Genomic DNA, 16,659 nt, shown 5'->3' on the forward strand with positions numbered 1-16,659 from the left:
TTATTCTCAGTGCCCCCAACTTGCGGTATCAGTTGGCCATGGTTATCCGATTGATTCCCTATATCAGGTGCAACATCACCATCAATAACTTCATTCACCCCGCCGCTGCTGCCAATATTATTATTTTCACCATGCTCATCTTGATCAATTGCATTTCCATTACTCATATGGTGATGTAATCCATGATGATGTTGATCTTGCAAGTAATGCATCATTCCAGCTTCGTTTGCATGCATTCCGTCCATCTTCAATCTACAAAATAACACAGTAAACAAACTCTACTTTCACGCACTTTCAATGTACCGAGTTTGACATATTCAGCACTTTATGAACTACAAACTATCCAGCAACATGAATGTAGCTTATTTCACAACGAAATTTCTAATTAATTGTGATTAATTCGAGAAGCAGCGAATCAAACAAATTCATTAAGCATGAAAAAAAGGGAAATAAAACGAAAAAAGTGGAAAATATGCACAAGGGACAAGAGTGATACAAAGTAAGTAGTAGCTTAATTAACCGACCAAATTCACAGAAAACATATCAAGACACATAAACGGACGAAAGCTTAAATAGAAGTGAAGTAAATTGGGGAAAATTTGTCACCATGAAAAGAGGAAAATAGAGATGTTGGAGTGAAGAAAACAGCGCCGAGGCGGATAGTACGTGAATCTCGCAGAGAATGGTGGAGGAACGGCGGAGATCGAGAAAGCGGGGAAACGAACGGCGGAGATTAGTCGAGGATTTGGGGAAGATGATGAAGATCGATGGATATATGGAGCGGGCGTTTTTGTAATTCTAGGGTTTGTAAGGGCTTTGTCTTTGTCTTTCGTACCAATATTTTTCTATTTTGGATGGATGGTTTATAGCAATTTTGTATTCAATTTTTTCTTTAGGTAACAAACAAAATTTCACTCAACACTCGCACTTGTTTATCTATATTATTAATTAGGGATGATTGCAGTCACACAAATTATTTTTATTTTTTAAAAAACTAAATATAATACTCAAATTCTTCTCTCAATTTCCTATACCCCTCCCCAGACATTACACAAATTAATGAAAAATTAAAACAACCATATAAAATAAAAAGAAAAAAAGTTATATCAACAAAATATTTACATCCAATTATGCTATGCTATTCGATTAATGTATATATGAGTTTGTAAATCCATGTTTGAACTATATATAACCACAAAATGATGGGGAAATGAAATGAAACGAAGTTTGTTTATCGTATTTATCCATTAATAATTATATATATATATATATAAATAATTTAATTGGAAACATAAAATCCTAAACCCCACTAAAGCCTCCCATACGATCACAGAAGGTGAAGGCGGAAAAATGCGACTATTCACATCAAAAATCCTCCGCCGCTCTCGGCTGTCGCCGCCGCTCTCCCAGTTTTCTTCTTCGCATTCGTTATTCGGTAGCTCAATCCAACACCACCACAACCACAACCGGCCGCTTAGTTGTTTCCGTCGGTGCTCGTCGGTGCTGCTGTCGCCCCCACATCATTATTGTTTTTCTTTTTCTCGACGATTTTCTTCTCAGCCCAATTTATCTGAATCTGATGACCCGTTCCTTCCAGTACAAGCTCTCATATCGCTGCTCGATGCTTATCACGATGCTACTGACTTTCCTTGGTAAACATAGATACGTTTTATCTCATCCTCCTGCTCGCTAGCACGCGCACACATATGTGTATATGTTTATGCATGTATTTATTTATTTATTTTCAATCAAATTCAGCATCACAAGTCCAATTTTATGGTTTCGGGCATACTGCGAGAATTTTCTCTTTCTGCACGACTTCCCTTGATTTTCCACCTATACGTTCTATTTTTGTTTCTCAACTATATTGGTGAAATATTGTATTCATCTGGCTAATTGGATATGCTGGTTAACGAACGATTTTACTTCCTTTTAATCATGATGATTTTGATTTTTGATAAGTATTTTTTCTTTAGCTACCTGAAGAATGTTGTATTTTAATTGACTGAGTTGTTATTCTAATTTTTTAATACTAACTTATCAAGTTGATTTGTAGGTGGATAATAATCTCGTCGTCTACGGTGGCAATGAGACTTGCATTATTTCCTTTAGTCGTGTTGCAACTTAAAAAATTGAAGAGGATAGGAGAGGTCTTGCCTAAATGTGAGTAATCGGGATTAACATAAGCTTGTATGTAACAGAAATCTTATTGTTTGTGGAATTGAAAAGAAAGGGAAAAGAGTTACCGTGAGAGGGAAATGGAAGAAAACTTTTACTTCTTATTTTAAACAGCTTAACTTGGTATCTGTTTTTGTTTGATTATGTCATCTTCCCCTATCTATATGACAAAAGTTGGAAACAGAAGGAAGGTGTTAGTCAGGAATCCTTTTATTTCCAAAGCTCGAGTGGAGTTCATGCTTTGTTTCATCTGATTAAGTAGTTTCTTCTTAGACCTGAGAGGAGCAATGTTTTATAAGACATAGCATAACATGCTTCGCATCTCCTGAGGCATGCCCTAAGGCATGGGGCTTGTGGCTTCTGAAATTTTCATTTGTTGGATTACCGTTGTATGAATATCTCCATCTTATAGCTGGAGTGTGTGATGACTCTGAAACTGCTGAGGTTTAGAAGGGATATCATTTCTGTTGGGCCTTGTTAATCAGGTGAGGATGGTTTGCTGTTAAGTCATGGTCTAATAGGAGGAGAAGCTGAATGTTCCTGTTATTGGCTGAATAGGGTGAGGAACTGGGGGAAGTAGTTACCAAATGAAGACAGCTAGCAGGCCAACTATAACCTTTAAGGTTAGCTGGTTAATTTAACAAGATCTTGGCCTTCAGGATAGATGTCGAATCATGTGTCTCTCACCGTGACGAGTCTAGCTATGTGGCCATAGTCTATCATTAATTAGACAGTTTGTAAATAGTGAATATATCAGCAATGAATTTTCTTTATAGTTGGGTGGAAATGAAGTTTAAAGTAGCTTATTATGTAATGCACATTATCATTTTCTTTTTCAAAAATATATCACAATACTTAGAAGGCAAATGTTGATAAGTCTTTAAGTCATCATGGTTTCTTTTCCTTTTCCCTATTTCTCTTTTTACTATTACTCTGATGTACTTTTATGATATTAGAAAGAAATGGTCTTCCGCAATGTAACATATGATCTTTTTTTGTCTTGTTCATCCCTAATAGTACCTCCACCATTTCCACCACCCCTGTCAGGACGAAGTTTCAGAGACCAAATTGCCCTTTTTTGGAAGGAAAAGAAGGCTGCTGGGTGCCCTTCAGTGTTTTGGTTCATCTCATCATTTACTTTCCAGGTCATATTCTCTGTTTATTATGCTCAGATGTTCTTTGAGTCTCTAGGCAAAATATGTATAATTTTTTTTTGCTGGCAAAATGATGTTGTTGTGTAATCATCTGAATTGTTTAAGATATCAATCCCATTTTATTTTAACTTTAGGAGCTGCCAGCTAAAATTGCCTTCCCATCCAATAGTCGTGTATACAAAGTGAACTGGAGCTAGTACATTCTTCAGAAGGAAGCACTTTTGTGTACTCTTTTACAAGTTAACCAATTCCAACAAACCTCTGAATCTAGTTCTATGTTGCTACTGTAGTGGTTATGTTAAATGTGTTTACCGGTATATGTTGACTTTGCATCTTTAATCTTTATATGACTCCCTAACATTTTCCATGTGGACAGTCACCCTTGGGCATTTATTTTTAAAAAAAAGTTATGGAACTTAGGATTCTACTCTGAACAAGGAGTTAAAAGCAATTTTCCTCCATGGCTTCTACTTCTATCTAATTGAGTACAATAGAAGGAGCTTCATACTTCTTTCTTTTGGTCTTCTAAACAATTTGCAGGTCCCTTGCTTTTTCTTGTGGATCATGAGTATTCGCAGAATGTCATTGGACCATCACCCTGGTTTTGATAGTGTAAGGCTTTTATACAAGATGAGTATGTATCGATAAAGATTCATAGCTTGTTTGTTTATCAATGAAAATGATGTTTTCAGCTTGAGCAGGATCGTAGGACTCCATAAACCATACCAATCACAATTCTAGTCTATTTATATTGTCTGTATCTGATTATTGGTTCAATATAAATTTTGATTGACCTTCTCAAGTGCCACACGTTTTCTTTCTTTGTTCTGCTCTCTTGGTGCCTGCCAAGGTGATTTTTGTCTTAAAATACCACAGGGAGGATTTCTATGGCTCCAGGACTTGACTGGATATCCACACGGTGTGTTGGGGCCTATTTTCCCGTTGATTATTGCAGGCTTGCATTTCACCAATGTTCAGGTTAAGGATACTACTACAGCTGTACTCAGACTTTGATTCTTTTTTCAAGATTTTTCTGATTTCCAGAATTTGATAATGGGCTAATGACGTATCTTCCATGAAACAACACTTCTTAATTTGCTCCAATGATGTATGGCATTCAGGGTTGAGATAATGCACATGTTTTTGTTCTTTTCTTCCATGCTATAATTGTCTTATTATTTGGTTGAGCTAATGAAGTTAGACGTCCCTACTTGTTAAGCTATCATATCTAGCTAATGGAGGTACACTCTCTTCTTTCCCCCAGTTAGTTTGTGTTAGATTTATGAGACAAGAAGAGTTGAAAGATTTGGGGGTTTATTGCCTAGTAACATCTTCGTATGTTTGTTTTCGCTCTTCATCCAGTAGAGAACTTGTCTGACATTTCCATTTTGAAATGAATGAGGTTGAAGTTCTATTCTTTGAGTAAGTTTCCTCTGTCGTGTTGAGTACTCCACAAGGTGGCATTATAAATTTTAACATTTTAGATTAAGCTCAAACTGTTGAGTATTTGATTGAACTAGTCAGTGTTCTTCACAAACTTATGGCTGATAATCTCTTTGATTTCTATCATTGTTTCTGTATATAATGAGAAAGCTACTTTAGACACAAGAAGTAAGATGGGACATTGTAATTGCCATCTCGAATAAGGAATGAGTCATCCAAATCTGTCAGCCGAAGTAATAGGGAAGCTGAGATTAATTTGTAATCAGAGTAGTTTCTTTATCTAAATCCGTAAATGAAATATTTTTGCAAGTGCGCAATTGGTTCTTCTGCGTACTAGAATGCATTAGGCTGAATACAAATGGAGGCTTCTTTTTTAATACCTTGGTAACTAAAACAGAATACGCAGTCTATAATCTTGGAGCATGCCTGTTAAAGATTTTCTGTTAAATTGCTGATATTTCTATTGGTCATGTTCTGATTGATGGATACCTTCATCTTGGATAAATTATGCGTCTCCTGCAAATGATGTTTGTTCTTGTTACATTTTGCAATGTTGCATAACCTAAGGCCTATGTTATTAATTTTCAGGTATCTTTTCAAAAATCATCATTGCAACACGTACCGGGTTCCTTAGGATTATTAACAAAGGTGAGTTTTTAGAAGTTATTCAAGTGCTTCCCGTGCTTGGTCCTTCTTTTAATCCTCTTATGGAGCCTTTGCAGTTCTGGCTGATAGTAGAAAACCATATAGAAGATCTCCCTTATCTGTCCATTCATCTGAAAGTATCTATTTCCCACTGTTTCAACTGCACTTATGGAGAGATTTATTTTCTATAGTTACCCGTAACTGGATTCAAATGATTATAGTTAGCACTTAGGACAACTATGTCATATTTGGTATATTTGAACATAGGAGTTGAAATACTTCCTGAGAGCTGTCCTCCAGCAAAGCCAGCTGTCTGGATAGATGCGTACTGTCAGTTTTAAATGTAATTAAATAGCTTTATTAGATTTCATTTAACGCCTTCACTTGTGAGATAATTTTAAAATAGTGCTGACACTATCCTTGTCTTTGCCTTGTAGATATACAGGATCTATCTGCAACTGCTGACACTGCCTATTTTGATTGCTACATTCAATGTTCCCCAGGTAAGATGAATGTTTCCACCTTTTCTGGAAGTGGTATTTCGAGATTATTGAGTGGCATGTTGCTTGCTTGCATACAGGGCAGACAAATTCTTGTTCGACAGTAATGTGGTTTATATTTTGCATTTTCTGGTGGGTTGGGGTGGGGGACTGTTTGCTTCCATAGTTGAAAGTCTATTTGATTCCTTTAAAAAGGTCTTAATCTGCAGCCTGAATTAATTGAAATTTCTTAATTGAACTGTGTGAACTGCATTTGGCTAGTTCTACGGCCCTGTTGCATGACCTAACATCAAGAATATGCTGTGACTTGTTCTTTTTCCCCCTCGAATTCTTTTCTTATCTTGCAGGGATGCTTAGTATATTGGCTTACAAATGGTTCTTTGAGTCTGATACAGGTTGGTGCTCTTGTTCTACAAGTTTGTGTAAAGATACTATGTAATTCATTGATATTTTGATCTTCTAGAGAAGAATTTAGTGTTTGAATTTCCTAATAGCTTTGTCTCCAGTTAAGTGGACTGTATTTGTATTGTTTAACATTTAAGATGTTGATGCTAGATTCACAATGGTTTTTCACATGACACTGAAGAAACCAGTTTTATTACAAGTTATGATGTTAAGTCTTATGCCAATGCTCACTGAATTACTTGTTGTTTCCTTTATTTTAATTTGAACTCTCTTATCTCCTGTATTTGCTAATTTTAATTTTGTTCAATTGTATTGTCTCTGAATTCACTTATGAATGCCACGATTACCACAACTAGATATTTCAATAGCTGAGTCATTCTACTTGGATCGAAAGCTTCTATGGGATGACGAACCTGAGTGGAAGCTCATTCTAGTGACATTTTCCTCTAGTAAACTGCATATATTTCTGGAAAACTGATGTTAGAATGATGTACCATTTGGTGCTGTCTTCATCATAATGTCAGGATCATGTTCTCATTCGGTGCTTTACATTGAAGTTACTGTTCATTCAGTGCTGTCTTAATCATAATGTCAGATCATGTTCTCGTTTGGTTCTTTACATTGAAGTTACTGTCATTTGGTGCTTTACATTATTCTTTACCTAGTTGCTTTAGGTGAATTATTCGGTTCGCTTATTGTTTTGATGTTTGTATTAGTGAAATAAGATCATTCGCCTGCTAGGATTTATCCTATATGTGTAAGAAGCGGTGGGTTTTCATTTGAACATTTTCATCGTCACAAATCCCTTAGTTTTCTTGAGGGCCTTAGGGGCGGGATATAAGCCACAATTCCTTGGACTGGTTGAAGTGGAAGAGAGCAGTTGGTAAATTGGGGTTGTGGAGGTTGGTTTGGAAGTTTAATGATGGACTACAGGAATATTGACTTGAGAACACTTGGTGAGATCTAACAGTCAGGGTACTCTCACATGCTGGAAAATGGTCTTGATGATAAAAGTCCCAGGCAGGCGGGCAGACGAAAATGAGAGGTAGATGGCATGTGCAGATGAATAATCAATAGCTCGCAGTGGAATAACTTAACATAACTTGCTGTTCTTGGTTCTTCTTCTCTGCCTGTTTTCTCTTTATTTCTCAAACTCCGATAATGACTTCAAGATCCAATATTGTGATGGAGCAGATGGTAAGTTTGTTTGAAGTACATACTGTTTTAATAGATTTTTGTGTTTCCGCTCTCATCTGCAGCTATTATGTCTCCGCAATCCCAACGTTCTTGAGTTTCTGGGGCTTCCTATAAAAAAAAACCCAGTAGTAGCTCCAACTAATAAAGAGAAAGGCAGCTCAGGTGTAGCAGATATTTGTATACTGACAAAGCAGGGAGAAATTTCTGCTAATAGCCTATCACCTGCAGAATTGGTTGTGGTGAGTGACGTTGTTGCGCCATGCTCCTTTTAAGTCATGGAAATGTTTCTTGTTAATTTATCTCAGCACATTTCAACAGTATTCAGTCAAAGTTTTAACTGATGGCCGTAGGGATACTGCAATCAGATTACTGAGGTAATAAGACCTCTGCTCTTCAGATGATTTGCTTTCTCTTCTATGTTTATGTTCATTTCTGAAACACGAACTGCAGACTTGCTCTTGAAAAGGATCCTGATCATGCAAGAGCTTTGCTTATCATGGGGCAGACACTCCTACAAAACAAACAATTTGCTGAAGCTGCTGAGAGCCTAGAAAGTGCTATTTCAAAGGTCCGATCCATGTTGATTGTGAGCATATCTGTATCAATCTGACACAAAAGAAAGTTAATGCGGCTCTTTTTTTCACTTCATTGCTTTCTTGTGAAGCGACCTTAAATAACTCAATATTCTGACAATGCATACTTTTCTAGTTAAGCCATCTAACTTTCATTGTCATATTGAGTTCTTCCTGACTGGAGTATTTGCTCTAACTTCCATTCAGCTCCTTGTGGCCGGCCATCCTACAGAAGTTGGAAAAATTGATCTTTTGATACTTTCATCACAATGGGCGGGTATCGCTAATATTAGGCAGGTACTATCTCATCTCCTTTGTATCTATTGGGTCGCTCACTGCAAATAAATGAAACTGAGGATCCTGTGTTTCCCTGAATTACATTTTCATGACCTGGCATCTGAATCTCGGAGTTTATCTTTATTTTCTCAATAGCAGAGAAGAATACAGTGATCTCACAACAAGACAATGCAATTTTCTAATAATTAAGGACTGTAACTGTTAGTTTACCTGCAATCATGGCATAGACCGAATATAATTGAAGATTATTTTCCAGGGACACCCATCGATTGGTTTAAAGAGTACTGGATAAAGAAATTGCGAGTAGATTTGGGCATCCTATTCCTTAATCTGCTTGCCTAAGGGATAATAATTTTCTAATTGCTGCCAAATGGACTTTATGCATTTTGATGAAACATTTTCTATGTTGCACCAATCCTTTCAAGCTTCTCCAGGCTCTGCCGCTGGGCTTGAATGGCAAAATATGGATGGTTGACTGCCTGGAAATCCAACTTTCCCATTCTTCAACATGCGAGTTTTAATATTCTGTGCAGGGAAAGATGGAGGAGGGACTTCTGCACCTAGAAAGAATAGCTCAACTGGAAGAGCCTGTGGATCCAAAGATCAAGGCCCACTACTATGACGGTTTATTTATGCTGGCAAGGTATAAAAATTGATGCCGCAACTCTCCCTTTCTTAATCCTTTGCCATTTTTACATTCGTTATCACTTCTTTCTATTTACTTGTGAAAAGTGAAGTTCTCAATGTTATTTTGTCAATAACTACATACTGACAGAAGTAATTTGGCCTCTAGTGCTTTACTGAATGTGGACCGTAAAGCTGAGTCATTGAAGTACTTGCAGATGTGCGCCGCTTATGATCCTGCTTACAATACCTATTTTGAGTTCTTGGAAACTGATTCAACAGATTTTGCCAGTGATCTAGCTAGCAGCAGGAGAGATTTCTGAGTCAGTATAGCATTTTGAGAGTTTCATTTCATTCCCTGCTTTGCATTTTTGTTACTCTGGGACATATTAGGTGCAAATTGGAAAGCATTATACCACTCTTTTTCTCAACCTAATAAGATGTCGTAAAGTGCTAGGAGCAAAGTGGATTCTGGATGCGCCATAACAGCAAGTGCACACCAGAACTTGATACATCCATGAAAAAAACTAAAACATGTTTACATTCTCTTGTCCATGTGGGGTCAGGTCTTGTTTTGTTTTTATCCGAGGATTTGGATCATGGTGGTTGTTGTAAGAGAGGAGAGTAATACATGTATGAACGATTGACACATGATTCATGTATAATATGAGGATGATGTAGTTATCGACACATGTAAGTTTGTAAGTTAGTTGATATACCTAATGGTCCTCTACCATGCACGCACTTGTGGAGGATGAGATTCAAGTTCTTTAAATATGTTTTTAGTAGCTTAGCGTGTTTGATTGTTGTACAATGATGGGGGACAATGCTTGAACGGCCACCAAAATGTGAGGTGCATAATAATATGAATGGCCAGTAAGTTGTGGAATCTAATGTGCATGTGTTGTCTGCAAATGAGTGATTCCACGGGTATGGATTTCTATATCTAGTTAGACTGTGGGCGACTAGCGGGAGCCCACCCTTGTACCCACAATTCTATTTGAATACATTCCTACTTCTTGTGTCGTTGTTGCTTGGTGTAATTTCTTTAGACGTTGGATGTCTTAACTATGGTCCTTGTTTGTTTATGAAAGTTAAGATTTTCAAATATTTCATGTAATTACTATTACCTGCCGATTGGCTTGTGGAGTTTAATGGTGTAGTCCATTTTATAAGAGATTTGAATGGGGTGAGAATAGGAATGCATATGTGGTATTAGATAGAATGTGGAGGAAGGAGGAACAAATGATATGGTAGAGAGAAGGGGGGTGGGGGGCAATAATGTTGTCTATAAAACTAGTGATTAAGCATGGAATAGATGTTTTGTAAAGTAAGAATGAGGAGGAAACAGGGAAGCTTTGGGAAATAGGGAATAATGGGCGTGGTTAAAGTAAAGGTAGGAGGAAGATATGGTTTGTGGCAAAAACTTTTTGAGTTTGTGGTTCCAAGTTGTGTGCAGGAGAACCTCAAAGCACATGGGGGCACCGCCAACTCTTATTATTATTGTTACTAATGGCATTAGGAATTAGCACTCAGCAAATTAGCATACCTACTCATGCATGATTCACAATGAAAAGCAATGGCCCATGCTTCTCCCGCCCCCACCAAAGCCCCCAATATTTTTTTATGTAGTATAGTATTACTCCCACTGTCCTTATATGGGATTGATTGATTTGATGGTATTGGGAGAGGAGAGGCGGGGGGAATAGGGATGAATGAGGCGTGGTGGGTGGAATGGGAGAAGCCGTGAATAAGGAGGCATGGTGAGATGATTGGGTAGGCCGCGTGGCAATTATTTGCATCAGTATTCATTCTCAAATTCCAAGGTAATATTATAATATTGGTGTGGGTTTGAGTGAGTGAGGTGGGGACACGTACTCGTACTGTAGGGGGTGGGGAAAGTGATGGATGATACGGGGGTTATTCAATTCTGACCTCACAATCACACTCTCAATGAATCAGATATTTTGGACCCCCAACTCCAATTACGCACGCAAACCCCAATACCCCCTCCCCCATATTATTATTATTATTATATCTACCTAAGTTACATACATGATGGGGGTTTTGATTCCTTTGCTTACTCCCCTTAACCCATATCTATTCATCTATTATTCTTAATTATTATTATGATGTACCTACTCAACTACATAATCTTTTTTGAAATCCATTACTCTCTCTCTCTCAGACAATATTATGTTTTTGCATGCATTTTTCTCCTCCTCAATTTAATTTAATTTAATGCATCTCACAATAAACATTAATTAATAATGATGATGATGTTTTAGATTAATCATAATAATAACAAAATAGAAAGAAAAAATGGTGGAAAGAAGAAAGTGACAGGAGGTTCGAGGTGGACGAGGTTTTTGTGGACAGGGATGGATGGGATTCACCACCAATGCCGACATATTTTTTTATATAACAACATGATGCATGCTTAATGTCTCTCTCTATATATATATGTGTATGTGTTTGTGTGTAAAAAAGAAAGAAATATATATAATACACATGTTTGTTTGTGGTGGATTTTATTTGGCTGCTCCCAATTTTTCTCTTTCTATTTCCATTCCACAATTCCATGATTCATTTCACTCACACACACATACATGAATATGTGGATGTGTTTGTAATATGTGGTATTATTTATTAATGAGGTGGGTGTTGTTGCTATTCAATTTTTTAACATAATATATCCAAACTCCTCCACTATTCCTATTCCTACTCCTCTCTCATATCTCTCACCGCCCCCCTCTCTCTCTCTCACGCATCCATCTATATTTCTTCTTATATTATATACTACATTTCAATCTCTCTCTTTCTTCCTCCAAGATCCTTCCTTTCCTCCATATACATCTCTCTCTCTCTCTCTCTCTCTCTCAGATTCTTGAAACTTAGCAGCAGCACTACAACACTCATTCATCCACCACAACTTCTCTCTCTCTCTCTCTCCCTATTTGGTCTCCCCTTTAAACTCGCCCTCTTCTTATTCTTCTTCTTCTATTCCCTTACTCCTCAATTTTCCCTTAGATTCCTTCTCTCTCCCATTTTTCACTCTCAAACCGTACACTTTTTCTTCTATCTCAGCTCCCACCATTTTTCACTCTCACGCCGTACACTCTTCCTCCTCCTTATCTCTCTCCCCTCTCTCATTTACCTTCACCACTACGCTTGCTCACTACTTACTATTCCTCTTCAATTTTCTTCCCACTCCATCCTCATTTCCATTTTACTACTCTTTTACCAACCCAACCCTTTTTTCCTGTTTTCTCTGAAACGCGCAAGTCATTACCATGAAAGTCAGGCTGTGTGAGCTGTGCAATGCCCAAGCCACCCTCTTTTGCCCTTCCGACGACGCTTTTCTCTGCTCCACCTGCGACGCTAAAGTTCACGATGCTAACTTCCTCGTAGCTCGCCACCTTCGCAAATCCCTTTGCTCTAACTGCAACAGCTTCACCGCTGTTGGGATCTCCGGCCTCGGTTTTCATCCTCTTCCTGCTACATGCCCTCCGCCCTCCGACCTCGACTCCCTCTCCTCCTCCTCCAGTTCATCGGTTTGCATCTCCAGCACCACCAAGGATTCCACGGCGACGACGGGGAAGAGCCAAAAAGGGGGGCAAAAACCGCGAGTGGATTATTTGAAAGCGGAGGGCATATTGGAGAACTGGTTCCGGAAGCTAGGCGTAGGCGCGGGGGAGGAGATGGCTCGTAGAGTTGTGAGGGTGTGTGTGGATGGATGGGGATGGAGTAGGGTGTTGCCATTGCGGGTTTGGCTGGCGGCGTCGATGTGGCTGGGGTTGAGGGTGAGTGGGGAGAAGAGTTGGGAGGTGCTGAAGCGGCTGGAGGAGATATCGGGAGTGCCGGCAAAGATCATAGGAGCGGCGGAGGCGAGGCTGGAGCGTGGTTTAAGAGGAGGAGGAGGGGGGCGGGTAGAGGTGCTGGAGGAGGGATGGGCGGAGTGCTAGATTGATAAGGGAGTGGGAGCGGTGGACTGGTTCTTCATTTGTGTTTTCAAATTTGAAGAGGGTGGAATGGTTCTTCATTTGTTTTTTTCAAATTTGAAGAGTGGTTTTATTGAAATTTTATGTGGGGGTGCCACCTTTCTAGTAAAAATGTAGAGAAAGTAGAATAGAGAGGAAGGTAGGTAGATAGGTAGGTAAGGTGGTTGTTTTTATGATATCTCTGTCTCTCTCTCTCTCTCTCTTTCTTACCCATTGTATTCTTGTTTTTTTATGGGGAGATTATGAATTAATTCCCGGTCTTGATTGATTTTAATCCAATTATTAGGATACGAAATTGAAACATTTTTATTTAATTCATTACATAATTAATTCTGCACGCACCCAAAATGCAGCAGTGCACCCCAACCTTCCCCCAAATTCTCTCATCAGTTAAAAAGGGCTAATTAATTCATCACATCCAAATTTCACTTTCTTGGATGATAAATAGCCTCAACAACAATCAACAATCCATTAAGAAATAATTCCATTCTGGACTGGATTTGTATATTTAGAGTGGCTTATGGGCCACTTTTATTAATTCTGTGGCCCATTAGCATATTGGGCTACGGTCCACATTCTTTCCCACCCCATTATCATCTTCATCGTTACATATAAAATAAAACCTTTGCTTCAGCCGAATAAACAACCCCCAATCGCTTCTCTCTCTCTCTCCGTATCTTCTTCCATGGAAGCTCTTTCCGGTTCCGCTTCCCATATTCAGAGATTTTCAGACACTTCCGCCTTCCCAATTCCGCACCCTAAAAACACCGCCAACCATTCTCTTTCCTTCAGAATCATTCCCACTTTCCCCAAAACCTCCTCTTTGCGATCTGCCTCTCGAGTTTCGGCGCTATCCGGTGAAGGCAGCGACCAACAGGATGCTCGGTTCAATAACGATAATGGTGTCTCCAGTTTAGTTTCCGATGAGAATCTCTCTGTACCTGAGGTAAACAAAATATACTTTTTGTTTTTTTCTTGTCTTTACCCATTGTTTGATTTTCTGCTTCTTACATATTTGAAGCTCTGTTTTTTTTTATTCTTCTTTTTCTTTTTCTGTTGTTGTTTTGATTGTTTGAAAAATATTAGTGGAGGAGGTTGATGATTTGGAGCAAGCTAATTCTTAAAAATTCTTTCTTGTGGACTTTTGGGTTTGTCGAGATTATTGACGTATGAAAATTTTGTTCTACTTATTACTGCTGTGGCCGTTTGGCCAATCTCGCTGAGACAGGCTTTACTGGTCGTATTATTTCTCGCTAACGTTAATGTTTGATTTTGGTAAAGCTTGTCTTGTCTTGGTTTGTGTTTCAAAAAATTTCCTTCGGAGTTATGGTCTCGATTTAGTTTGAGTTGTTGCTGTTAATAATATATATATATATATATATATATTTTCCTTATACTCCAAAAGATAAGAAAACATCTGAAGGCTTTTCTACATTTTGCTCTAATTCCTATTTGATCCATTATGAACTACGTTCTGCATTTATTTTGTCTTAGCAGGTTAAGGGAGCTAGTTTAGTTCTGCTACAAACTCTGAGCTCACCCTTGACATTAGATATACATTTATCAAGTTTTACAAGTTCAAGCAATCTCTTGTAATCCTAGTTACTGATTCTTTACATCATAGTAGTGAATGGCGTGGAATGGTGCGCGCCATACGGCGCCCATGGCGCACGCCTTCAGAATGGGGCCGCCATAGCGCGCGCCTGGGCGCCTTTTCAGCGCTGCCCAGGCGTGCGCCAGGTGCACAATGAAAGAAAAGGGCCTGGGCGGCCTGGGTTTTGGCTGGGCTGCCCAGGCCCATGAATTAAAAAAAAAATTAAGTTAATAAACCCTAATTTCCTATATATAAAAGGAATTTCCTAAATATAAACCCCAAAAAAATTAACTTAATAAACCCTAATTTTCTAAGTTAATTTTTGGCGTGTACAGTAGTACAAGCTTTAATTATGCCGATTGAATCTTTGAAATTGATGTTCTTTTATTAATCTTTGAATGCTTTAATTGTTCTGTTACTGTTTTTTCTTTGGAATGATTTAATTATATGAAGTTTTGTTATGTTCAATTTTTTGTTTTATATGTCTTATTTAACTCCTTATACATTAATCTAATCAAAATAATACTAATTATATAAATATACAGATTATTTCTTATATTTGCGCCATCCTTTGAAAAGGCGCACGGCGCTCCAGGAGCCCTTGGCGCCATAGTGCGCTGTGCGCCACTGACTACTATGCTTTGCATACAAAAGAATGATAGATAATAACGCATTTATACTTTTCTATAAAGTTACGATTTGTGTACCTTTTAGTGCGCAGTCATGAAAAAAAATCTGGGCATGCTTTGAATGAAATTCATGTCTTTGGTCGCTTAAAATTTTGGCCTTGGTTGTAACAGCAAAATTATTAAATCTGAAGCCTAAATTTTTCATGCTGCCCGATAAACATTCCTCCTTCCTGAAGTTCAGGTATTAGAAAACAAACTTTAAAAGTTATTCGTCTAATCTGTCCTTAAGTAGTGAGGTCGCTTTTATTCTTGTCTCATACTCCTGAAAGTCTACTCCTAGTTGTACTTACTCTTTCTGGCATGATAAGTTAGTCACCTCTTTTTTTATATAGTCCATCAATGGATATTTCAAATGGCTTGTTCGGCTTTGTTGTGATGGCCTCTCTCATATCCTGAAGGGTAATTCAGATCTCAAACAAAGTAGTGAAAAGGATGTTGATTTGGCGACTCCTCCTCTTGTGGTCTCATATGGAAGCTCAACTGGAGGAGGTACAAGAGCTGGGCTTTTCAGAACGCCTATATCTGGAGGAGTACAAAGTGCAACCTCTGCTCATGGCTTACCTAGACCGGCTTTAGCAGTCCGGAATTTAATGGAACAGGTAAAATAATTATTCACATCTTTTTAAGTTAGCCATCCTGCTAAATATTTGCTAAAGAGCAGCTTCTGACATGTTTTGCTGCCATTATCTTGCTGCATTCCAATAATGGAAGGCTAGATTTGCTCATCTGTGTACTGTGATGTCTCGCATGCACCACCGTCGAGAAGGTTATCCATTTGGTTCACTCGTAGATTTTGCACCAGATCCTATGGGTCGTAAGTTCATTCTTGCTCTTATGCCTTTGATGAGGATGCTTCTTGGCATTTGTTGTTTTGTTTATCCAGCACAACACCAATCTATCTATTATTATAATTCAACTTTTAGCTGATATGTCTATCTATTGATGTATTTTACCCGGAGTTACATAGATAGAAAGTGAAATAGTTCATTGACATTATATTTGGTTTCGTGAGTGTTTTCTATGTCAAGACCTATTGTGACTGTTATTCAGTTGAGAGGTACTGATTCCATGAAATGGAAGAAAGGAATGCCTTTCTTGCAATATGTTTCCATGTACAAGATATCAATTGTTAACCTAGTTGCAGACAGAAGCTATTTACCATTTTCTAACTGAGATATCTGTTCCTTTGTATGGATATTTATGAGATTGTCCTTCTGCAGAAATCAAGTTTTCAACTGAAATAGGTTTGGTTTTCCAGCATTTTTTTTACTTTGGATACAAATTGCCTAAGCAATTTCAGTTGAGTGTTTTTTCATCTACTTGCAAGTCCTGCAAGCTGATATATGAAGTAATCTCCTGC

The 16,659-nt window shown here is 38.1% G+C and overlaps 4 protein-coding genes across 9 annotated transcripts in view; 3 read left to right on the forward strand and 1 right to left on the reverse strand.

Moving 5' to 3' along the window:
- LOC105157914 (GATA transcription factor 28) overlaps nt 1-877 on the reverse strand; it is a gene marked incomplete in the record, with an annotated part of 4,740 nt that extends 3,863 nt beyond the window's left edge. The window contains 2 exon segments of the mRNA XM_011074442.2: nt 1-252; nt 607-877. Coding sequence (XP_011072744.1) covers nt 1-245 — 245 coding nt within the window.
- LOC105157915 (ALBINO3-like protein 3, mitochondrial) lies at nt 1,303-9,707 on the forward strand. 5 transcript variants are annotated; one of them, XM_011074443.2, is made up of 14 exons: nt 1,303-1,652; nt 2,057-2,163; nt 3,196-3,323; nt 3,873-3,944; nt 4,209-4,310; nt 5,364-5,423; nt 5,858-5,923; nt 6,268-6,315; nt 7,585-7,761; nt 7,841-7,896; nt 7,973-8,090; nt 8,302-8,391; nt 8,925-9,034; nt 9,185-9,707. In XM_011074443.2, the coding sequence occupies exons 1-14, from the start codon at nt 1,351-1,353 to the stop codon at nt 9,336-9,338; spliced, it is 1,590 nt and encodes a 529-aa protein (XP_011072745.1). In that variant the 5' UTR covers nt 1,303-1,350; the 3' UTR covers nt 9,339-9,707. The 5 variants fall into 5 exon arrangements, with proteins under 5 accessions (XP_011072745.1, XP_011072746.1, XP_011072748.2 ...); XM_020692975.1 differs by having other exon boundaries at nt 1,638-1,652; nt 3,226-3,323; XM_011074444.2 differs by lacking the exon at nt 9,185-9,707 and having other exon boundaries at nt 8,826-8,961.
- LOC105157916 (B-box zinc finger protein 32) lies at nt 12,309-12,980 on the forward strand. The gene has a single exon (XM_011074448.2). The coding sequence runs from the start codon at nt 12,309-12,311 to the stop codon at nt 12,978-12,980; it is 672 nt and encodes a 223-aa protein (XP_011072750.1).
- Nucleotides 13,576-16,659, forward strand: part of LOC105157918 — a 5,613-nt gene continuing 2,529 nt past the window's right edge. The window contains exons 1-3 of one of the 2 annotated variants that reach the window (XM_020692777.1): nt 13,576-13,962; nt 15,632-15,898; nt 16,011-16,113. In XM_020692777.1, coding sequence (XP_020548436.1) covers nt 13,702-13,962; nt 15,632-15,898; nt 16,011-16,113 — 631 coding nt within the window. In that variant the 5' untranslated portion in view covers nt 13,576-13,701. The remainder of the gene's footprint in view (nt 13,963-15,631; nt 15,899-16,010; nt 16,114-16,659) is intronic. The other variant, XM_011074449.2, reaches the window with a different exon arrangement.

The sequence above is a fragment of the Sesamum indicum genome, linkage group LG3, assembly GCF_000512975.1.
Source record: "Sesamum indicum cultivar Zhongzhi No. 13 linkage group LG3, S_indicum_v1.0, whole genome shotgun sequence".
Taxonomy (NCBI): domain Eukaryota; kingdom Viridiplantae; phylum Streptophyta; class Magnoliopsida; order Lamiales; family Pedaliaceae; genus Sesamum; species Sesamum indicum.

Bases quoted from the DNA above. Each gene is read 5' to 3' on its own strand.
- LOC105157915 (XM_011074443.2), top strand. From the start codon at position 1,351: ATGCGACTATTCACATCAAAAATCCTCCGCCGCTCTCGGCTGTCGCCG. The intron at 1,653-2,056 runs GTAAACATAGAT...GTTGATTTGTAG, and splicing joins GATGCTACTGACTTTCCTTG to GTGGATAATAATCTCGTCGT. The intron at 7,897-7,972 runs GTAATAAGACCT...CACGAACTGCAG, and splicing joins ACTGCAATCAGATTACTGAG to ACTTGCTCTTGAAAAGGATC.
- LOC105157916 (XM_011074448.2), top strand. From the start codon at position 12,309: ATGAAAGTCAGGCTGTGTGAGCTGTGCAATGCCCAAGCCACCCTCTTT.